Below are 24,926 nucleotides of genomic sequence, written 5' to 3'. Positions count from 1 at the left end.
TGCTGAAGCGCAAGCTATTCGAAAACTTCAACAAACCGGTATATGAATTCTTTCTCATTAGTCTCATTCTCATTACATATATGTACAATGTGTATGCACTTTTTACCGCATTTGAATAATTTATCTGGACTTTGGCTTTGCAAATCATGTTTGCAAAGATCATGGTTCAATGGTTTGGCTATGTTTTCGTCTCATGCGATACAATACCGGGCATTAACCGGATTTGTCCACCACTGAAGCCTTGGCTAAGTGCTCCCGCCCGCCCTGTCAATTTTAATACGAACGGCAAGACGCTTACGATGTTATCCTAGTAAGCAATTTGATATTATTACGAGCCCCGATGCAAATTATTTCGTCTAGTTCCACGCAACAATTTTGTTTATTTTAATAAATTTTACACATGAACATAAAATGACCCAGTAATGGGAACCATAATAGCAATGTTTAATGTAGTTTATTTTGATCGTATAATAAAATTGCATGAGACTTTTATTGCTGAAAAAAAGGACTTTTCAAAAACGTTGTCCAAATCATATTGTCCTCTCCTACAGCACTGCTGCATGCATGGGCTCGAAACAAAATTGTCAGTACATTGACAGAGCCCTATTGCTTTCCCTAGTAATAGCCCTTTTCACATATGTTGTAATCCTACCCGTCAATAAAAAAATAAAAAAACATGATATTTTTCCTTTCAGTACAAACGGTATTTCTTGTGTTTGGATTTAGTTATTGCAGAGTATTATCATATAAAATTAAATTACATTAATATAAGCATTAAATATTAGTAATTTTTAAACAAAAACATTATTTTTGAACAAACACGAGAACCTCAAAAAATGGTCTCACTAGACGAAAACATATGCATCGGGGCTCGTATTATAGAAGAGATGCTCTAATTAGGGCGTATATATTAGAGTCTAATATATACTTCCTATCGTCTGCACTGTTAGGAGTGGGGGTGGGGGGGGGGCAAAGCCAGGAACAAACAAAAGAAGAAGAAGGGGACAAGGAAGAAAGGCATGGGATTTGACTTCTTGTGTGATCCTCCACAGCCGGACCACCTCGTCCGATTGCGCTCAGTTTTTAATGGCGAAATGTACCTCTAATGTACTTCATGTACCTCGTCGGAAATTGAACGTACCTCTGTAGTTTGGCAGATATATGCGTTTAAAAGGGGTCCGGCTGGGGAGTAAAATCTGCAGCCGGACCACGCCTGGATCCGATCATATCTGTTATTTTGAGATATAATTTAAATATCAGATGAATGTACCTGTTACGTACCTCCGAAGAAATCGTTTTTTTATTTAAAAAATGGTCTCATAAATGAATTTTCATACATTTCATTTTTTGAGTATACGCGTAAGCGCCTGTCAAAAAATAATAGCAACATAGTAGAAAACAAATGTATTCAATTCGGGCAAGTCGTCTAACGCGTCAACTAGATACAAATGTGGGTGGTTATAGGGAGTGTTTTAAACCGACACGAGTTGCGAATTACCTTTTCGCACGTGTATTGTACAACGTTTTACAGTACACAGTTGAAATTCGCAGAGATGTTGCCGCTATAACAACAAATACTAAAAAATAATAAAATAAATATTAACGTGGGGCTCCCATGCAACAAACGTGATTTACTTTGCCTCTTTGTGCGTAATTTATAAATAAATATTAAGTATACGGAAATCGATTTCCGCTCATGTCGTCCGGGATATGGGTGAATATGGTATCAATGCATTCAGTGTAATGCCTTGAACCCAAATATATGAGATGACAAGCGCGAAAGTGGTGGGGATAATTGCTGTGACGTCATAAAGTCGGCAGTACAAATATATAACGTACTGTAACATTTTCAATACTTGGTCTAACAAATTATTAGAAAACGTTCAAAAATTTCACAAACCACAGTTGACTTCGAACTGCTATAAATTGAAAATGGCTGAATGGATTAGTCCAAAATACATACCAAATGACTGTGAATATCCTTTACATAATGTTAAAAAATGATTGACCAGATATATCAAAAAATAAGAAAAGTATATCAAGTTGGAAAAAAAGTGTAGGTCTCACAGTGTTTTATAGAAGCCAAAAAAGTGACATCCTCATTTTATTGCAAATTACTGAAGTTTAGATCATTACAAATGCGAGACTAAAATTCCCGCGTGTCCAATTTGCGTAGTTTTTGTGTAATCATTTTTTGGAAATCGTGTTTTAGGCACCCGGATATAACGAAAAACTTAAAAAAAATTGCAAATCGTTTTATGAACTTTCCGTTGTTTAGTATTATTGGATAAACCGTTTGAAGACGCAAATTTAGAGGCAATTGTGACATCTCTAGGTATATTGGTTACAAAGATATTAATGAATTTATTGTTTTTAGTTTTTATTTTTTTTCTTCCATGTTCCGCCGTAGTAGGAGCTCATATTTGTATGACAGCTTCATTTATACGTCTTCTATCTACACTGTTTTTTACAAGACCTAATTCCGTGGAAGATTGAATTTAAAGCCAATTAAAATTTTCGGTCAGGGCTGCCACTACCAATATCCGGGTTCAGCCGGATATAATATTAACGCTGTATACATAGTATAGCACTTTTATGGGTGGTAAAAACAAACTTTAATATGTTAATAAAAACCTACACATATGAAATAATAAGTTTTTTTAAGATTTAGTAATTTATTAGCTATAGATAACTTACAAATTCTTCCGGTAGATAATATTTACATTTTGGTCGTTAGCTGTATGACAGTTAACTACAAAGAGACGTATACACTTTTGGACCTCATTACCATGCAGTAAGGTGAAACACTGCTGTATATATCTGTTTTTAGTCGGGTCATCATTTTCTACTTCGAGGCTCTCTGCCCCATCTTGCACCTCGTAATAACTGTCGTCTGGACAGAACTCGGATGTTGGTGTTGGGGTTTCCTCCTGAGCCTGTGGTGATTGCGGTGCATTCAATAAAGCTACTGCGGCAGATGGTAGGGGACGTTTTTTAATATATTTTATTCTCTGTGACATCTGTTGTTCGGAAATTACTGGATCTGATGAGACTAGTGCTCTGTGAAACAATCAGACATTGTTTTTATCCTATCCGATTTCCGAGTATGGTGTTCTCGATCGTGACGCCAATATTTGTTCCGTGACTCTGCTGCTTGCTCGGAAAGCATACCAACTGGAACAGACGAGTTTCGAATGATTGCAGCGCCATGGGCCAAAATTGTATGTATGGTGACTGTCATAGGACACCATTTGTAAGTATTGACATATTTTTGGACTAGTTCTTTACAAAAATTGCCAAACTTCTCTGCGTCTATTGGAAGACCACTCGACAATACAACTAGAACTGTGTGGGGATCGTCCAGAAGCCACTTCTCTAAGCCAAGGATGTTTGCAAATGCTTCACGATGTTTGTCAGACAAAACTGTTCTCGCGGTATTGCCGTCATTAGTAGTGCCACTATTGAAACGTACTGCCCTAAATTTAAATTCCAATTATTGAATGTTTAAAAATTAAATTAAATAAAGTTAGGGTCAAGTACGAGTTGGAGTTGCACATTGAGGACCCGTGTCATCGTACACTGTATGACATGGTAAAATTTTTTTAGACCCTTCGTGTGCGAACCCGACTCTCACTTGCCTGATAGGTACTTACTAAATCAGTTCTCGAAGCAGTGGGATCACATTTTCTTCCATATGAAGTCGAAACCAGATATCCCCAAGAAAATGGCGTATAAATAAAAATACCGAAGTGCCAACCCTAGCGGCCGGATAACCCGGATATAGTGTTTCGATGATTACTTGAATGTTTCACGGAATTAGGTCTTGTAAAAAATAGGGTGGATAGAAGACATATAAATGAAGCTGTCATACAAATATGGGCTCCTACTACGGCGGAATATGGAAGAAAAAAAATGAAAACCAAAAACATTAAATTCATTAATATCTTATAACCAATATACCTAGAGAAGTCACAATTGCCACTAAATTTGCGTCTTTGAATGGTTTATCCAATAGCACTAAACAACGGAAAGTTTACAAAATAATTTGCAAATTATTAACGTTTTTCGTAAAATCCGGGGGCCTAAAACACGATCTTCAAAAATTTATTACACAAAAACTATGCAAATGACTAAAATGAAATGAAAAAGACTATGCTAATGAAAAAGACTACTAACTAAACTCGTGTCGGTTTAAAACACTCCCTATAACCACCCACATTTGTATCTAGTTGACACGTTAGACGACTTGCCCGAATTGAATACATTTGTTTTCTACTATGTTGCTATTATTTTTTGACAGGCGCTTACGCGTATACTCAAAAAATGAAATGTATGAAAATTCATTTATGAGACCATTTTTTAAATAAAAAAACGATTTCTTCGGAGGTACGTAACAGGTACATTCATCTGATATTTAAATTATATCTCAAAATAACAGATATGATCGGATCCAGGCGTGGTCCGGCTGCAGATTTTACTCCCCAGCCGGACCCCTTTTAAACGCATATATCTGCCAAACTACAGAGGTACGTTCAATTTCCGACGAGGTACATGAAGTACATTAGAGGTACATTTCGCCATTAAAAACTGAGCGCAATCGGACGAGGTGGTCCGGCTGTGGAGGATCACACTGACTTCTTATCTCAATTGCTCTGAAAAATCTACTTCTGTTTAAAATTTGTATCAAAATATACTGTTGTGGTATGAAGTAGGATTACAACGAACGTAACGATTACAACTCAAAATAAAAAAAATTGACATGTTTTCAATCAGGGCAAGCATCAAAATTTGAAGATTGATCTGCCTCTCTTTTTTCTAAATGGAGAATGAAGATATACAGACGGTCTCTAATTTCCCATTACGTTCCTCGGATGGGTCCCATTACGCCGGTTCGCCCGCGCTCGGTGTGCATTGACAATAGCAGCCCTGATGAGTTTCATGTCGCCAACGCGGTATCAGTATCCGGCGGGTGTCAAAACATCGATATTACCTGCCAAGCGTCTATTCCTGCACCTTATTCCACCGACTTAAGGCTTACCAGTGATCAGTGGTGTGAGTGTTGTTAGTGTTAGCTTCCGGACGGCATACAAAGCGACCGTCGTCACTCCGCTCGATTACTGATCATGTGTCGATTGGCAGGAAATATCGGAAACATGATGCGTGGAAACGCTAGAAATGTGCTGTGATAAAAAAATATCATAACTTGTTTTAAGTCGACGAGGTTTTAGGGCTGAATTAGACGGCGCGCGAACTCGCATGCGATTTTAGTTACATTGCGGACTGTTGGTTACGTCCAATTCAACCGACCGATCAAAACCCGCAATGTAATGAAACTCGCATGCGAGTTCTCGTATCGTCTAAATGAGCCCTTAAATAAATACTATCTAATAGGGGTTTGACTTTCAACTTTGTAATATGGCCTAATATGTTCAACAAGACTTTGGTCTGTAAAATTAAAGGATTGAAGCTTCTTGACAATCTATTTTATGCGATCCGATTTGTAAAATGAGAGTTATTCTCTTCACATGTAAAACATAAAAATGTTATCAAAGTTATTTATCACGATTGTTACGTGACTTTTTTACTAAGCATTATCCGATTTATGCTCAGAGAGACGAGTCATATCGAGCAGCGAGCTCACGCGGGGCGAATATTTGCTACATGTTTTATTTAAGGGACATGTCCCAATGGGACGTTTGGCGAGCTTTGACATTGGCAGAACATGCGAGTAAAATTATACCGGGTGTGGCCTGTAATATGAGCAAAAATTTAAACTGTAGGCTGTACTCCTCATACTGACCAACATTTGTTCAGCGACTTTTAATAATAACTTGTGGTATAATTTTAAATACACTTTAAGTTTATTCTAAGACGCAATGTATAATCACAATGAAATGGCGTGGCGATGGCGACCATTGAAGATAATATTTATTTTGTATGAAAAGTAGGAAGTCTAAATACTTCATAATTTTTAAAAGTTGTTGAACAAAAGTGTCACCGTTTGAGGAGTGCAATCTATGTTTTAATTACTTGCTCATGTTACAGGCCACACCCGGTAAATGAAAATAAATATTATTTTATAAATGTCACATCAGGCATATATCAGTCAAATACGTCAGAAAACTGTAGTACCTATTACTTATTTAGTTCCTCAATTCTTATTATTAACATACACGAAATGTTCTTCAAGACCTTATAATATATAAATATTTACCCTAATTGACCAGAAATCTCTTACAATGCACAATGTAAACTACCTACATCTATTCCTGTTTGATGGAAACCTAAGACGGGATTTGCAAATGGATTATCGATTATGTCAGTCCATTACGCCCATTTGGAGAGTCCATTAGGTTCCTGTTGTGGACAAGTTTATTATTTGCTTGTGACTGGCAAGGTCAGTAGATACACTAATCGGGTGGGGTTGGATCTATTTATTGTTGCTTATGTAAGTTATGTATAATTGCAAACACATTGTTTTGTTATGATATAATCTTAGTCCATAACGTTTTTAAACTGGGGTATCCTTCCATTTACTTCTTGTGAGGTGTAATCCGTGTAATTAAGAAGTATTTTCCCATAGAAACCGTGAATACTCTTCATTAGGCGGCTCTCCACGTCCATTGAGCGGTGTTCCACTTTGTTCCATCTTGGGATGTCGTTCTAATCGCCAACCGAGCTAGGGCGAATCAAAGGCTCACGAGCCTGTATAAAAAGGTTTAACTTTACGTACCCTATACTTGTCCAATTGTTGTGTTGTTGTTGTCGGGCGTCCCGTCCTAGGTATCGCTGGAGCGACGAGGTTGAAGCGGACTTGCGCGATCTTCAAGCCGATAACTGGCGGGAGATTGCGCTTGTGAATCGATTCCGGAGGCCGAGACTCGTTTTGGGTCGCTGCGACATTGTGTATGTATGTATACTTGTTACGGATCTGAAAGACACAAGCCACTAAAGTCTAAACCCAAGTAGCCAATGTGCAAACTCGCAATAAACACTAATCAATGTGTAAACAGGCCCCAATGTGCAGCCCAGCCACACTTAACCGTATTGACCTTACTTGAGCTGGTGGTAATTCTTAAAGCCTTATTTTAAATTACAAGGAGAACTCATTCCAGCTCTACAAGACAAGACCTGTAGGACTTGATCTTTTGAGGCTTCGGACCAGTCCTTTGTGTGCTTTGCTGTGTGACTCAATTGTGATTGAAATTTGATGCAAAAACTCGATTCCTCTGAAGAATTATCTCGAATTTCTCCATCAGGAGACCAAGTTTCTAACAAGTTTGTACTCGAGTTTCAAAACTGAGTATTCGTAAATATGGACTCCAAAGGCCTTTTCAAAATACACTGGTTTGCCCAACAGTCGTCTCGTGCATCCAACAAGAATGTACTGCCTGCGGGCCGCAGTCCAATTAGCTGGAGCTGGAATAACTAAGCAATTCCAGCTCCAGCTAATTGGACTGCGCTCGGCTCTTTGCTTTGCTCCGTCCAAAATAGAGGCGATGAAAGATGGCTTGACACACGCGCCTAACACGAGTTGTGTTTTCTCGTGTCCCTTTAATGTTGCGTTAAATAGAGAAAGAAGACTGGTCAACAATCAAGTGTCAGTCATAGATATCTTAGTGCTTTCTAAAGGCGCTCGGGGTCCGCTTTGACAACTTTATCGTAAAAATTGTTTACAAAAGCGACTACTACCTGAGTTAATTGGACTTTCGGGTTAAATGGACGTTCGAGGAATTGGACATTCGAGGAAAATGGACATTCGAAGAAAATGGACATTCGAGGAATTGGACATTCGAGGCCATAATCGTCTACCTTATAATCACGAGGGGAAACTAGTAACCTGAATATCTATTATGAATGCCCTTTACTCCTGAAACCCCTTAAAAGCATAAAAGCAAGTTAAACTTGATTAGGTACATTAGATGCTCGTAATCTTTGGCCTTGACTCTGAAGCCAATATTCGTACGAATATTTTACACTAAAACTGTCTCAGCTCCGATATTTACAAACCATACACTTAAAAAATTATTTTACAGTACATGTGGTCCTATTTTTCCGCACTAGTGCGTAAAATAGCACTTTTCGTGCGATGTCAAAAGTTTAAAGGGCCATATGTACTGTAAAACGTTGTACGATACACGTGCGAATAGGTAATTCGCAACTCGTGTCGATTTAAAACACTCCCTTCGGTCGTGTTTTAATTTATCGCCACGCGTTTCGAATTTCCTCTTTTTCGCACTTGTATCGTAAATAACTATTAAAGCAGCAGAATCTTTAGAAATTTAGCTGAATTATCTACGCAAACACGTTGAAAATACCCAGTCTTTTCATGTTCACCACATGGCCCATGACGTCACATATTCACGTATCTCTCCTGTGTCTGTTTTGTTACCTGCAATTAACTTTCCGTGTGACGTGCCACCTACAATGGCATACATTATAATTTCGCTGCTGTAGTATTTGTTCAGCTGACACGCGTGGTGTGTAAACACCGTAACGTAGATTCATAACATAACATATTTAACAATGATACAGGGTTTATTTTCTGTATGTAATAGGTATCTAAACACGACTTTGTCAAGGCTGTAGAGTACTTGTTTACATGTTTTTAAACACCCGTAATATACAAGACTGTGTCCACACCGCTTTTCTTTTAAATTCGTTTTTTTTTTGGTTCCGTTAGGAATGGACGGTACGAAAATTTTATGGAAATCTTTTAGGTAATTTTTCCTTTTGTAAAGATCGAAATGGCTGGTGATTAATTGAAAACTCTCCTAATAATAGCCCACATTTTTGATGGATACTATAAGTAAGTACTATACTAACGGCAAGTTACTTAGTTGCGCCACAGTTGAACGATTCTCGCATCGCCATAAAACGCGTGAATTTCCTGCGTATCAAAACGCATGCACTTTAAAGAGCGCGCCGCCCAATCACGAGCCTCCCACCAAGGCTGCCGCGCGATAGCGACGTTTGACAACACTTTTTAATTTAAACAACCACTTGCTACTCACGAGTACGGCTATACCACCTATGTGTTGTTTTAAACTGCTTTTTTAATCCTTCCTGGATTTAACCTTGTGAAATCTGGCCGTTAATGGTTTCAGCTGATCTACATATTCTACATGAAGGTTATATAGTCTGTACTGTAGGCTCCAGAGCTAATAATCAATATTTACACTTTTATTTCTTTCAAAGTAAGTGACTTGTTAGCTACTGGAGACTAGTTTTTGGTTGTAATCCGAACCTTGATACCTTTCGCCGTGTTGACGTCAGTAGTGACATTATCAGATTATATGGAAGCTCCATTCATTATCAGGTCTGTCAACATTTGCTTACACCTACTTACTGTGGCTTTGTGCAGATTTTTGCTTGCGTCAACGTTTACGTAGTTGCTAGTTGCTACCGAAATGTTTATCTGGATTAATCATCTTTTTAGTATCACTCGTTGCCATGGTTACGGTTAGTTGTCCAGGGCAACAAGAACTACTTAAATCCTGATTTTATAAGCTCGAGCTCTTTCCACAATGGTCTACGTTAGTTAAACAGTTAGCGACTTCGTACGCACAAAACGATAATAACTGTGATAAAATGTATATATTATTAAATTGACTCAAATTCCTTACAAAATTTCGTTTAAATCGGTTCAGCAGCTTAAATGATAATGAGAGTTAACTGACAAAAATGCATACTGAGTACTTTCGCATTTAGGTATAGTATTATGTTAGTAGCGATATATCACACAATGTTATATATTATTTTGAAGAAATTACATGTATTTGTTGTTTATCTGCGGTTTACAATGAATAGTTAATAACTCGCTCGATGAAATTGAACTAGAACGTAGATAGATAACGTAATCTCGTAGCAAGTAAGTACAAAGGATGGATGCAGTGACCCAATGACTGTCAAGTGTCATGTCGTTAAAATTATTGTTTATAGATTATACTATGTATCGTTTGTCTTTGTACTTTGAAGTAGAGTAATAAACGTTCTACACTATTTTGTTCGGCTTATTCTGCCAACAAGTATTCTGCTGAATTTATCTATTTCTGCATTCAGCGTAAATGTCAACTGTTTTTATCTGGGTGGTAGGTACAGTCACCATCAAAAGTAACCGATCCACCATCCTATAAAAACTTAACTAATATCAGTGGGGAGACACTCCTGACTTCGGTCGAACTCGGCTCAGCATTGCTCCGAGCAATTTTTAGGGTTGGCACCACGTGACTTCCGTTTAGGTGCACGACCACAGATAAAATAATCACTTGATTTTTGACAACCCTACAATGGGAATACATAGCCGAAAGGGATAGTGCCATGTATTAGAAAGAGATAGCATGATTCGACCCTGAACTGCTGTCAAACTTCGGGTTTGTAGGAAGTGTCTTTTCTGTACGGTAGTACTATTATTTCTTCTGTGCTAATACTCGTATGTGATATTAGAAACCGAGTCGTACCTACATTTTACACTATGCGACAAAATTTCGGACAATGTGTAAATCACACGTATACGAATTCTCTGCGGTGGTGACCGATGATTTCTTGCAATCTCTTATTAGAAATATAGGACTCAGCAGGCATTTACATTTGGCTCTATCATGAGCGGCCTCGCGGTCACCACTACAATTTTTTTAGTTAATTTGAGCTGAATCAGAAATTTACAAGTTCCAATTCATTATTTAAGAGTTATCTGAAGTTTTGTTTAACATTCGTCTTGCATTTGTTACAGAGACATCAGTACAGTGCGAGGAGAGCGGTCGGTGCGGCGCGACGAGGAGAGCGGCCGGCTGCCGTCGAGCGTGCATGACTCACACAACACTTAGCACTACTGCTCGCAGGTACAGTTACTGTCCCACCCGCGGCTGTGGCTGTAGCGCGACAGAGACAGCAGTACCTCCACTATCCACCAAACAAAAAATTGTTGCGATAAAACAAAACAGCACAGCTCCCAGTATAGCATAGCCGTCGAAGGGGTTGGTAGACCCATGGGTGTTGGAGCTAGCATCCGGATCACTGTTAGACTGGATCTCTTTGTTGCGTAAGCCCATTTGGATGCGTCTTGGCGAAAGTTGAAGAACGTCCAATAATTCTTAACTCTCATTCGGCTAACAGTTCAAAAATAACAATCAATTGTCGGTCTTACTCATTGAATATTGAACTAATTACATGTTAGAAGTGACTAAATAGTCGCTAAATCGCCTCTGCTATGATACGGGCTAAAGTACCTAACCTTAAGCTTCTCATTCGCCTTTAGGAAGAATCGACAAAAAGCCATTATCGTCCGCCTCATAGACGTTGAATTACGTTTTGCGCTTAGAGAATTCATTGCACAGAACAGAATACACAGCCCGCAATACGTTACCGGCTACCGGCTAGGTTGCATTGCGAGCGCTTCAGCCGCAAGATTAAATTTTAGAAAAGGGGTAATTTAATGAGAGTCGACTACAGCGCTGTAGATAGACATTAGATAGACCCAGGCAAATGATAATATCCCAAGTTCTACATAATATAATTTATTTTCTCTGCTGAACTGAGGTTTTCGTGCATAACAATGAAATAAAGTCATTGATATGGTGTGATGAATGTGATGATAAAGAAGGAAGGTTATATTATTTGAGCATGTTAGAAGTACCAAATTATGTTTTTATTTGTCTGTATGTAATAATCATGGCTGATGCTTATCCAAGTATAGGTAACCCAATGGGGTTATGATGAACTAATGATCCCAATAACTAAAATGATAAATTAATGTCGAGACAAAAGCTTGTCAAGACTCGTTTGTCATTGATGCATTGTCATATCAGACGCCACACCCCGACCTTGGCCCGGTCGCCGGGCGTCCAGTAGCCGTTGGAAGCACCGTTGGTGCGTGTTCTGTTTCAGAAGATCAAAATTTTGCAGTAACCGCCATCGGAAGCTGCTGCCGCTGCGGCAGACGTGACTGCAGCCCGCTGTCGCGCGCCGCGCCACATGCCCCGCTAGCACTCCCAGCCCGGAACAAGGTATCTCACATACACCTGCCGGCCTAGCCAAGGTTACAATCGCTATCGCTTCGACAACGAAACGCTTTGTGTCTCTCTATCACTCTTTCATAAAGTGCGACAGTAACAGTTGCGTTTCGATCGCTACGGAGCGTTAGCGATTGGCATGTTGGCTACGCGGCCTGGCTATGGCGTTATTCTTAAACGCGTAAAGATTGGTTTCCCTAGGATAGCGGTGCCGTCATATAGCGGCCCTCTCCATACTAAATAATACGGCTAAATATGGATGTCGTAGTATTTGTATGGAGACGGCCGCTATATGACGGCAGCGGCACCAGAAACTAAATCAGGCCCGTAAAGTTTTATGAATATGAGGGTTACTGTACACAATCCATTTTTAAACTTACTTTTATGTCAGGTCGGCAAATCGCAGTTCCCCACTCGCATGCTGCTCTTTGTAGGAACAGTTATGGCTCTTCAAGCCGCCCTGAATATTGCATTTACGGCTCTTTGAGACACCAAAAACTGGTGATACCTATTGCGATTGGCTCTACTCAAAAGTTTTCATATCCTTGTTTTTGGTAACTACTACAATGTCAAAGGATTAAGCCAAGATATACATTATAAATCCGTTTTACATTATAAATCCGAAATAATGACATCAGCACAGCATAGAAATTATGTACATTATTTGTTGGATTCTAAACTTTGATTAGGGTACTGAATAAAAATAAAGATTGACACTGATTTGCACTGTTGTCCATTTCAGAAGCAGTGGGTAGCCCGGTTTAGTTAGTTAGTTGTATTCATAAGCATCAACCATGGGTTCCCTCAACGTGAACCGCAATGTCGCCGACGCCTTCTACCGCTACAAGATGCCGCGCATCTGCGCCAAGGTCGAGGGCAAGGGCAACGGGATCAAGACCGTCATAGTTAACATGCCCGAGGTCGCCAAGGCTCTTGGCCGGCCAGCTACATGTGAGTTTCACTGCCCTCGTTGTACTATACTATAATACCTATGCTAAGGTCTAGGGCATGGCATCAAGGTCATCCTCTACATGCCCTTAATCGTTAAGGCTCTTGGCCGGCGAGCTACATGTGAGTTTAACTGCCCTCATTGTACTATACTCGTAATACCTATGCTAATTTCAAGGGCATGGCATCAAGGTCATCCTCAACATGTCCTTAATCGTTAAGGCTCTTTTCCGGCGAGCTACATGTGAGTTTCACTGCCCTCGTTGTACTATAATACCTATGCTAAGTTCAAGGGCATGGTATCAAGGTCATCATCGACACGCCCTTGATTGTTAAGGCTCTTGGCCGGCCAGCTACATGAGACTTTCACTGCCCTCGTACATATGCCAAGATTAAGGGCACGGCATCAAGGTCATTATCAATATGCCCGAGGTCGCCAAGGCTCTTGGCTGGCCAGCTACATGTGAGTTTATTTTCTTTGCGCTTGTGTTCTTGACCTTGGCATCTTATAGTACACAAAATGCCAAGGTCAAAGTCAACATTCCCGAGGTCACCACAGCATTCTGCCATGCTACATGTTTTACAAAATTCTCGTCAGTGGACGGTATAAATGACGCGTGATTCTTCCATTAGGCTATAGATTAAAATTTTCGTATGAAATAAGTTTTTGTTTTACCTCCAGACCCGACGAAATACTTCGGGTGCGAGCTGGGCGCGCAGACGCAGTTCGACTACAAGAACGAGCGCTTCATCGTCAACGGCTCCCACGACTCGGCCAAGCTGCAGGACCTGCTGGACGGGTACGTGGCTCTATTATTACTTTACTGGTCCTTGCCCATATTTTTATTTTACAAGCTTTTATTTAGTTTCACCTGACCGTTGTCTGTCTGTCTGTCTGCCTGTGTGTAATCAAATCTTAGCAAGTTAAATTTGATCCACTTCCCGGTTTCCGATTGAGCTGATATTTTGCATACATACGTAAGTCGGGTGACAATGCAATATTATGGTGTTATCAAGCTGATCTGATGATGGAGACCGGAGGTGGCCATAGGAACTCTGTGATAAAACAACGAAACCTAATTGTGTTTCGGGTTTTTAGAATTGTCTCGATGAGTATTAGTTGCCTGTGGAAAAAATTTTTTTGCCAAAAACTTATACTTTTTTATTTAGAAATTTAATTCAGGCAACAAGGCCCATATTACAAATACCTTACAGACTAACATACATATGTATTTTATAAACATAAAACTATATATTCCCAGTTCATCTGGGGTCGGGCCTCGTAGTGCAGCGGCGCCAGGACCTTCCATGCCAGGTTGTCATTGGCGAAATGTCTTGGGCCTTTAGATCCCTCTCGACAGTTGACCACCACGTGGCAGGTGGCCTGCCTCTTCCCCTGGGCTATGTTTTAATGTTGAGCACAGTCTTTATAGTGATGTTGAGCACAGTCTCAAATATTACTAACAACAGCATTTGGTATCGTCTTGGGACGTCCCATTCGTTTTTCGTCAAGTTCTTAAATTAGTCCTATTCTGCTTTCGTCACGCATTCTACATTGAAAGGCATCGACGATTGTGACGAATGTAGAATGGGTGACGAAAGCAGAATAGGACTTATTTAAGAACTTGACGAAAAACGAATGGGACGACCCAAGACGATACCCAGCATTTCATGTGCAGTGGATTCAGCCAGCAGAGTTTGTGAAAAATCGTAGCGCTATTTTATAACAATCTTGTGGCCTTTTTCAATTAACTTCATCGTCTCGAAACCTGACTAAGCAACTTTCGCTTGACGGAAAAAAAACCGGACAAATGCGAGTCGTACTCGCCCACTGAGGGTTCCGTACTTTTTAGTGTTTGTTATAGCGGCAACAGAAATATATCATCTGTGGAAATTTCAACTGTCTGTCTATCACGGTTCATGAGATACAGCCTCGTGACAGACAGACGGACAGTCAGGAGTCTTAGTAATAGGGTCCCGTTTTAACCCTTTGGGTGTGGAACCCTAAAAACGAAGAATTGAAACGTGTTGTTTGCATCAGGTTCATCCGCAAGTTCGTCCTCTGCCCCGAGTGCGACAACCCGGAGACTGAGCTGATCGTGTCCACCAAGCGGAACACCATCTCGCAGGGCTGCAAGGCATGCGGCTACCACGGGACCCTCGACTTCTCCCACAAGCTCAACACCTTCATACTCAAGAATCCGCCCACCAAGGACCCCAGCACTGAGGTATTCAATCAATCAATACTTGGTCACAGAATAAATAATAGTACTAGGTACAGAAGACTCACTCTCTAGCAAAACGCTTCTGTCACGATCAGCACAGATATGGCCGCTAGGTGGCGACAGCGCCACGCGCGGCTTATGGGAAACCCCAAAATTGGGGTCGAACGGATGGACTTTTAGCTACCTGTAGCAAAGCGACGAAATCGCGGAGTGAGCCACGCCTGACTTGGTACAGATACGACTTGACGACCGGTCTGACCTAAGTGGGTGGGACCCTGTCTGTGAAGCCGATTTCTTATATTAATAGCTGATTGAGGCTTGTAACGCGTTTATGAATAACGGCATTAAGGCCTGTGCACACCGGCTGCGTGTGCGTGCGGCGTTGTAGTATACAGATTCTTATGAGAGACGGCACAACGCTTGCGTGATGTGTGCGTGTGCGGCTCCAACTTTTTAGCGCTCGTGCACGTCACGCACACGCAAGCCTTTAAGGGCTGTGCACACCGGCTGCGTGTGCGTGGCGTGCACGTGCGCGAGCGGCGTTGTAGTATACAGATCCATATGAGAGACGGCACACCGCTTGCGTGACGTGTGCGTGTGCGGCTCCAACATTTTAGCGCACGCACACGCGCACGTCACGCACACGCAAGCCTTTAGACTTCCTGTGTGACTTTGAATAATGTGTGTGTGTGTGTGCAGGGCTCGTCGCTGACGGAGGGCAACCGCGGCAAGCGCTCCAAGCGCTCCGGGCCCGGCGCCGCCAACGGCAACCACGACGCCGACAACAACGACGCCAAGCCTGTGAGTGTACCCACAAACTGTAAACTGAGGTTACTTTGAATCAAATCGCGAAAAAAACTTCTGCCGTCTCATAGTCATCAACGTTTTCTATAGAACAGCAGATTTTTTTCGAGACGTCGTGGTTGGCCTGACCTACATGTCCACCACTCAGAGTATGGTCAGAGAACAATTTCACCCTGTATAGGAATGTTACGTAAATCACGTAAATGTTCATACCAAGTGTACATGTACAGCGCCTACGCTTTTAATAACGACGCTCCAATACGATGCAATGTAAACGCCAACCGCTATAAGGTACCTTTACCCGTGGAACATCACATTTGGGATAAACAACAGGATTTTATAAGTTGCCATCTGAGGATGTACCACGAAAGCATAGAGAAATATAGTAAGACAAGAGTGCTCACTCCATCAGTGCGACATCTAACATCGAGTAGCGGAATTATCAGTACTGCTACTTGACAATAGATGTAGCACCGACCAGATAATTCCGCTACTCGATGCTAGCATGAAAATAATAGTCTTGGTACCAAAACTGATGTATAGTATAGAGTGAGCAATCTATGTATTTCTCTATGACGAAACTAAGGAGTCTCATGTACGATATGATATTACAGGAAAGCGAGACGCCAGCCACCCCCGTGGCGCCGACGCCGAAGAGCAAGAAGGAGCACAAGCATAAGCACGACGACGACGATGACGACGGCACCTGGACCGTCGACGTCAGCGACGCGGCCGTGCGGGCCCGCATGCAAGGTACACCCGTCTCACTTACACACCACCAGCATGAGTAGGACAGACGGAAGGCGACGCCATGCAATGCCCATCCGTGCCACTCACACTATACCGGTTACCATGAGTCACTACTCAGCATGAGCACAAACACAAGCACGACGATGATGATGACGACGGCACCTGGACCATCGACGTCAGCCCCGCCGCCGTGCGGGCCCGCATGCAAGGTACGACCGTCCCACCCGCACACCACCACGACGAGCAGGACAGACTGAAGGCGACGCCATGTAATGCTCATCCGTCCCACTCACACACTTTACCCGACTCACTCGCAGACTATTCGTCTCACTATGTCGCGCGCGCGTGGGAGACAATTTATTAATGTACTAATATGTGTTTTCAGATCTAACGGAGGGCGCCAAGTCGATGACCCTGAGCGAGGATAGCGAGAAGAACGAGAAGCAGCGCATGGACCTGTTCTACGCGTACCTCAAGCAGAAGGCCGCGGCCGGGGACGTGACGTCCACCAAGGCCTGCACTGACTTGCTGCACGAGGCCGAACGGTCAGTATTGTGTGTGCTCTGGTACAATAGTCTCAGGAACGAGAGGCAGGGAATGTGTGATGGTATGAATATATTGGGATATTTTTTTTGATTGACAACCTCTATTGTCTTTCTTAGATTATGAAAAGATGTATGTTGTAGGTATTTTTGTAAAACCTTTTAGGTACATATGGTAAATAAAACCATCATCGGTGTAAAATTGCTCATTTCGTTTACTCATTATCATCATCCTGCCCTATTCCCAACTTCAGTTGGGGTCAGGCCTTCCTCTGCGTCTGCGCCAGGACAATCCGTCCCGTGTTGTCAGTGGTGGGGTACTATTACGTCTTCAGGTCGGGTCAGGTTTCGTTTACTCATTATATAATCCATAAATGAATGAAAATAGTTTTTACATGTTTTATAAAAGCTTGTGTTTGTATTGCAGGTTGGAGGTGAAGTCGAAGGCGCCGCTGGTGCTGTTCGAGGTGCTGGTCCGCCCCGCCGCGCTGGCGGCGGACGTGCGGCGCCACCGCGCGCTGCTGCTGCGCTTCACGCACGGCGACGCGCGCGCGCAGCGCTCCGCCCTGTCCGCCCTCGACGTGCTGTGCGCGCTCAACCCCGGCCTGGTGCCCAAGGTGGCCGGCGCGCTCAAGGTACACCCCCCACCCTACACAATATGCCACATCGCAATACACGACGACTTTCGCGTCCACATTTCAAGTGTTCACGAACCGACTTTATAAATGTTTCGTACAGACGGTATTCCACATATCCAATTTCTTTGTCCAATATCATTGCGTCTCTAGTTCTGCGTTATGCAAAATGTGAGACGCAAATACACATTAGACCAAGAAATTGGACAGGTGAAGTACCATCCTAACCACAGAATAAATAATAGTACTATCGTACAGAAGGGGAACTTCCTACAACACCGAAGTTTGACAGCAATTCAGGGTCGATGATATCCCTTTCTAACTTATAGCACTATCCCTTTCGACTATTAAATTTAGGGTTGTCAAAATGCAAGTGATTATCTTATCTGTAGTCGTGCACGCACAAGGACGTCAAGTGGTGCCAACCCTAATATATTGCTCGGAGCAATGCTGAGCCGAACGGAGCCGAGTTTGCCCCGAAGTCAGGAGTGTCTCCCCACTGTCCTAACATAGATGATATATTGCTAACAAATATTGAACACGAGTATATTTTGTCAGTTGCTGTACGACCTGGACATCGTGGAGGAGAAGGCGATCGTGGAGTGGTTCAACAAGCCATCGCGCAAGGCGCTGAGCAAGGAGGTGGCGGCGGAGGTGCGGCGCCGCGCGCAGCCCTTCCTGGACTGGCTGCAGCAGGCCGAGGAGGACTCGGACGAGGACGACGACGAGGAGGGCGAGCTCGAGGTGAGACCACTGTGCTACCAGTGCAGGATACTTGTCCACGATCATCCTCAGAAGCCTCTAGAGATCGCGTGTATGGTACCGCTGGGATTACAGCGATCGTCGCGACCGGTTCGACTCGGCCTCGCAGTCCTCAGTTACTTTATTCTTTCGTGTGTGATACGGCCAACATATTTGTCTTATAATCCAGTGGTTACCAAAGTTGACTGAGCTCCGACCCACCCACCTAACAAAAACTGCCTATTCGAGACCTCACCTCTTGACTGTAGGGATCATGAAATATTATTAGTACCAGCTGTTAAGCCGAATCGTCGGCATGTAGTCTTATGTTTTAGGGTCCACTCAAATTTCACTCGCGTCGCGACCCATAGTTGGTTCGGCTCGTGACCTATAGTTTGGGAAATGTATAATCAATATCGATCCCTTCATCAATTACGATTATGCTACGCGCAACTCTTGTTAATACCGTCGTGTATGTTTGCAGATCGAGTACAATGACCGCGCCGCGGCGACGCCGATGAAGGCGCAGGCCGCCGCCGCCGCCGCCAAGCCGGCGCCGCGCGACGACGACGACAACGACCTCGACATCGACGCCATCTAACCTGCACCCTCCACCCCCACCACCACACACACACACGAGCCCGCCGTCGGTCGGCAAACAACTACTGTCTCTAGGGTTGCCAGGTTCACGACATTCGAAAGGCGAGATTCAAAAATGCAACCTTATGTCGACATCAATAACGGTAGCGTTCACAAATATATTATATGCGGCGCCTGGTAATTTGAATGTCGATAAATGGATCCTATTTGACTCCATTTGGTTTACTGACCGACGGGGCGCTCTGAAACGTCGCAATAGAAATAAGAGTATATCGCTTTTATAAAATACATATTGAGCATTTTACTCCATCTTAATCGAGTCATTAACTGATTTTTTAATTTCTCGTAATGTGCAGCTGCCGTTTGGTTTGATTGTTCCTATAAAAACGTATACCTCGTTAAAATATCACAATCATCAAATAACTTTAAATACCAGCTCGTCACGCGAATCCCGTGCATTTACTTATCTGGGATTTCCGTTGTATGAAGTATTTACAATTTCAAAAACATTCATGTGATATAGTTTTCAACCCAAATTACACATTTGGTAAGGAAACGTAAAAACTATGTACTTTATTGAAGCGATATACAAGTACCCATGGGAGAAAATAATCACATACAAGAACTGTTTAATTTTGACTTATTTTTAAAATTTATTGACAGATACCTAACGAAAATATAATTAAAAGACCCGAGTCTGGACGTTAATCAGACTAAATAAGCCCCAAGTTTCCAGGTTAAATAATGTACAGTCACCTGCAATAATATGTTACTCTTCGAAGGCCGCAAAAATATGTGACACGCTCTTATGGCTCTACAAATAAGATCGTGTCAGATATTTTTGCGGCCTTCAAAGAGTAAGATATTATTGCTGGTGACTGTACAAGAGGCTAACATGGATATTTCGCTCGGATTATGTATAGTTCGGGTCTTTTGAATGCTCGAATCAGCAATTCGTTCACGGTTTTCGTTGGGTATACATACAATACAATACGACCATACAATCATCTACTACACCCGTAACTATAATACCAAGTCGAACCAAGTAGTTCGACTACTGATTGCCCCACCTGTGGCCGATTGTTTGATCTCGTCACATTTAAAACAAGATCGTTTAGACATTATTTATTCGCTTGGATTGCCGAACTGTATTCAAATCCATATTTTTTACCTACCATTTATTTCTATGCAATGAATCGTTTCATTTTTGATGATATTCTTGTAAAAATATAATTATGAGAGTCGAATTATGTTATTAAACCGTCGATATGGATGTACGTGTGCGTCTCGTGGAGCATTTTGAGGAGTGCGCGCACTCGCGCAGGCGCGGCGCTAGGCTAGTCTGTAGGTAGAACCTAGTACCCGGCTTGTACCTAGCTAGGCTTAGATCGCTACCATTTTCTATTACCGAAACCTCGTTCCTGTATCTATGTAGATAATTTTATTTGATATATTTAATATTATATTCTGATTTATACACGCGGATTGTCACAAAATGAATGCAAATAAAATGGGATCGAGCATTTTAATGGAATAAAATTTATAGATATTGGTTTAGAGTTAATTGTACAGGGAATGGCGCGCGGGGTTCGGCGAGGAAACTAACGGAATTGTCATTGTTTGGAAAATGGACCTAGTTTACTGTACAATAAGGTGCATTACAGTTTCTAATAATTAAATACATAGTATATGGCCGCTGGCAGCTAAGAAGTTTATCGTAACATCTTTAATTTGAAAATATTTTACCACCTGTGTCGAAATGATATTTCAGCGTCTGCGACATGTCATTAAAAATAGTCCATATTTCATAAATTTCAACAATTTTAAGCAGCAACGTTTGAGATCTGATGTTATTCAAGTAAAGGTAACTCATATGTTGGTAACGCAATATAGTTTCCTGGGCACCGCTCGCGCTTTACCACATGTAACTTAGGTTAGTTTATTTCCTATCAAGCCTCAAGTACTGCGTTATTTAGTAAAATATCGACCTTATGATCTAAGTAATAAAGACCCGAATTGTAATGAAAGTGATTTTCATGTCATGTAATTAGAAATATACTGAGTAACGCAGCTTTGTAAGTTTCGTGAAGCGGCCGTGCGTAGCCTGCCTCTACTATCAAATTGCCACCTGACAACTAAGCGTTTGTTTTGTATTCAATACATTTTTGGATTCTGAATATTGGAGTTTTATTTGCTTATTATTAAATCCCAATATCTCCGTCTCTATAGACATGATACAGACTGCGGGCCGGGTGCATGTTTCGTTGATCATCGCATCCCGGGCGAAGTGGTTATGGGCGATGTGTAACCCTCGTGGACGTCAGCTGCCGCTCCGTTGCTGGGTGGAGGAACGGTAGCCACACATACATATAAAACAATTGTCATCGCCTCTCGATTGCTAATGTCGCTGAAAAAATTATCAGCCGGTTTGTATCGCGGTGGAAAGACCGTCAGCTGATGCTTAGACATTTGAAATAACTGTATTGAAGGTAATCTTTTTTTTGACACTTGATGTCCAACAACAGTATGTTGGAGTGGTCTTACGTATTTCATTCAAATACAGTAAATTATTTACTGTATTTGAATTATCTCAGCCTACCTAACCCTTTAGTGGCTTTAGTCCGTCGTACCTGCAACATACTTGCCATCATACTTAACCCTTTGACCGCCGTTGTCCGGTATAGAAGACAACGATAGAACGATACGCTGGCGCCGTCGTCTTGTATACAAGACACAAATTCAACCACTGAGTTAATGTGAAAATAATAACAATTGCAATTTCATTTACACTCGTGTTCATATTTAAGGTCTTTATTTTTTCATTTATTTGCTTTTTAAGCCGCTATATAAATCCCTTCTTTTATAATAAGGCATTTAAAAAAATTGCTCCAATTTTCAACATTTTTCATGTTCCTCGTCGCCGTTGTCTTGTATAAAAGACAGCTAGGGATGGGAATGTTAACTCGATATGGTAATTTTTAAAGTAAATATAAAGTCAGAAATATGTTTTTATCTAAGTATTTGAACACTTGTTAATCGGCAATTTTTTTCAACGAATAGTAGGTAACTACTTACTAGAATACGTAGAACGAGAGTCAGATAGGCATAACTATATTTAAAGTTCAGATAGCTTCTTTAGCTCTATAAAGTAGAGTCAGACAAGTAAATTTGCCATTGTAGATTGTGGACTATTTAATTGCAGAAGAGATAAATAAAAAAAATAATTGATGTTATTTTATAGCTTAGTGGGAAGGGATACACCGCAGCGACCGCTTCGCACAAGTGTGGTACAGGGACATACCTGTTTATCAGACTTTACTTTTATTGTTATAACATTGAAGTTAATGTGTAATTTTTTTGTAACAAGTCGTTGAACGTTTTTTTGATAAGAGTTTACCTATAGATTAATGTAAACCAAACTGAAATTATAATGATAGATTCTAATTCCGGAATAATATCTTCACTCATTAAAAATTCAACCCACGTGTAATTTTCACTAAAACAGTTCCGGTATATTGACTTTATCGACACATGATGCGCAGCTTTAACGTTACGCCAATAAAGTTTACGTACCGACAAGCGCTTACGCCGTTGACCTAGAGACTATTATTACTTGATCCGCGCGGAAACAGTCCTTGTCGGTCTGCATTGCGGGCAGTCCATGGGCGCCGTTGTCTTGTATAAAAGACTTCTGGTACAGCCTAGTGCGGCGATATCACGTCTTGAATCGACATTGTTTAGTGGTTGTTTTTTATGTTAAATCCCTATATTTTAAACATTTTCGGGTGTAAAACATATGTTTAATTTTGGCAATTTGGAATGAAATTAAAACAGGATAAGAACAAAGCTAAATTAAAAAGATTTTTACCATAATATTGTAAATATCGATATCACTATTTGCAATCCCTAAACTTTTTATTAGTTGTTTACTTAAAATTTGCTCTGGCGTGTGAGTGAGCGTCTTTGCGGACTAGGTCCGGCGGCCAAAAGGTTAAAACAGAAACGCATCACTATACTCGTAAGAATACGGTTCGAAATCGATTGACTAGAAAGGAATGCCAAATGGTTAAATTTTAGTACCGTGAACTGGTACAAGGTTAGAAAGAACGTGAGTATTATATTCTTTGGAAAGAACATGGTAACTACTATAGTTAAGTAAAGCACCAATAAAAGCTGCAATCAGTCTAATTGTTTTTAAGTTTAAATACTATAATTAACAAATGCAAATTCTAAAACGCTGATAAGCGGCATGCGAGGTTACTATTTTTAGTACCTTGCGATTTTTAATATAACAAATATGTCGCGCACACGCCATCATGATCGGTATTGAAGTTAACATCGCTTTATCCGCGCATAACGGTGTCTTGCTCACACACCGGAGCGGCGTGCGGATCCACATCAGTGTGATACTTATGTAAATAGCGTGAGTCGGACAGAGTTGAATAACGATAGTTGGCCCTTCGAGCCGGATTCCAATTTTAACGTTACCTACCTATTCGTACCAGCCTATAATAAATTAATAATACAGAATTCTACCATGTTATACGTATGTACAGTCAACAATAGAGCTATGAATACAGGCAAAGTGTCAAAAACATGTATACAGTACTTTATTGCCTGTACATTAAGGTCGTGTATACATATTTTTGGCACTTTGCCTGTATTCATAGCTCTGTTGTTGACTGTACGTACAGCTGTGTGAGGTACAGTCAACGGTAAAAATATGGGTGTAGACAACTTACTCAAAAATATGTCCCATAGTTCTTAATTCACTGACATAAGAGTTATGGGACATATTTTTGAAATGATTTGTACACCCATATTTTTACCGTTGACTGTACCTAATTAACTAATATAGGTAGTTTAGAATTATTATTAATTATGTATTATTAGTTGTCAACTAACTATGCGTTATGCGTGTAATGAGTTAGTACGCATAATCTCGGAATTCGAATGAATCAAGAATCACTCAATGATATTAACACGCTCGAGTTATTTTTAGCGATCATCTCATTAAATCAATGGCATTATCTTGCTTGTCTGACATTAGTTCAGAGTCAACGCCCTTACAGTGAGGGAGCAAAGCTCATTATCTCTTAAAGTAATTCTTAACAGGAACCCGTACATACTCGTGTAGGTATATAGGGATGTTAATTTTTTTAAAACAACGCTGGATAACCAATAGTTTGAACAAGTACCTATAAGGAGTTCGTGTTTTGATTACGCGTGCCTAATACGGGTCATATGTAGAAAGTATAAATACACACAGATAATTTTCTGGTTGACTTTATATCGGTCAAAACCAGTCCCATCGTTGTATTTTGGGCCTGGCAAAATTTAAGACATGCTTCACTAATGTCTGCCTGCCTGTCGGCAATAGAAAAGTTACAATGGACGAGAAATCTTAAGCTATAAAATTAAATTAGAGCCTCAAGTCTCTATATAACTATGACTCATATTCATGCCGAATCTTTGAGCGAGTTATAGTCATAGTTGTCTCTCCGTTGAGTTTGCATTGAGCGTACGACTAAGATGTAAGCGATGAGAATCCGCATCGGACAGCATCTACGTTGCGTTGGTCATTAAATTAAAAACAAAACTTAAAAGTAAACTGCAGTGTTGCTACAACATCCGCGCGAAGCGCACGCCTCGCGCTCCAAAATTCACGCG

General features: G+C 41.1%; 1 protein-coding gene across 6 annotated transcripts in view; it reads left to right on the top strand.

Moving 5' to 3' along the window:
* Positions 1-20,003, top strand: part of LOC134671239 (eukaryotic translation initiation factor 5) — a 38,552-nt gene extending 18,549 nt beyond the window's left edge. For 2 of the 6 annotated variants that reach the window (XM_063529037.1, XM_063529039.1), the window contains exons 3-13: positions 10,733-10,841; positions 11,887-12,005; positions 12,754-12,962; positions 13,642-13,759; positions 15,001-15,187; positions 15,884-15,985; positions 16,603-16,741; positions 17,124-17,283; positions 17,708-17,915; positions 18,474-18,659; positions 19,141-20,003. In XM_063529037.1, the coding sequence (XP_063385107.1) occupies positions 12,806-12,962; positions 13,642-13,759; positions 15,001-15,187; positions 15,884-15,985; positions 16,603-16,741; positions 17,124-17,283; positions 17,708-17,915; positions 18,474-18,659; positions 19,141-19,257 (1,374 nt within the window). In that variant the 5' untranslated portion in view covers positions 10,733-10,841; positions 11,887-12,005; positions 12,754-12,805 and the 3' untranslated portion in view covers positions 19,258-20,003. Of the gene's footprint in view, positions 1-9,204; positions 9,320-10,732; positions 10,842-11,886; positions 12,006-12,753; positions 12,963-13,641; positions 13,760-15,000; positions 15,188-15,883; positions 15,986-16,602; positions 16,742-17,123; positions 17,284-17,707; positions 17,916-18,473; positions 18,660-19,140 lie in introns of those variants that run through there. The other 4 variants (XM_063529041.1, XM_063529040.1, XM_063529038.1 and 1 more) reach the window with 4 other exon arrangements.
* The last annotated feature ends 4,923 nt before the right edge of the window (positions 20,004-24,926 follow it).

Source organism: Cydia fagiglandana, chromosome 15 (assembly GCF_963556715.1).
Source record: "Cydia fagiglandana chromosome 15, ilCydFagi1.1, whole genome shotgun sequence".
Classification (NCBI taxonomy): domain Eukaryota; kingdom Metazoa; phylum Arthropoda; class Insecta; order Lepidoptera; family Tortricidae; genus Cydia; species Cydia fagiglandana.
This window is presented reverse-complemented; position numbering and strand designations above follow the sequence as displayed.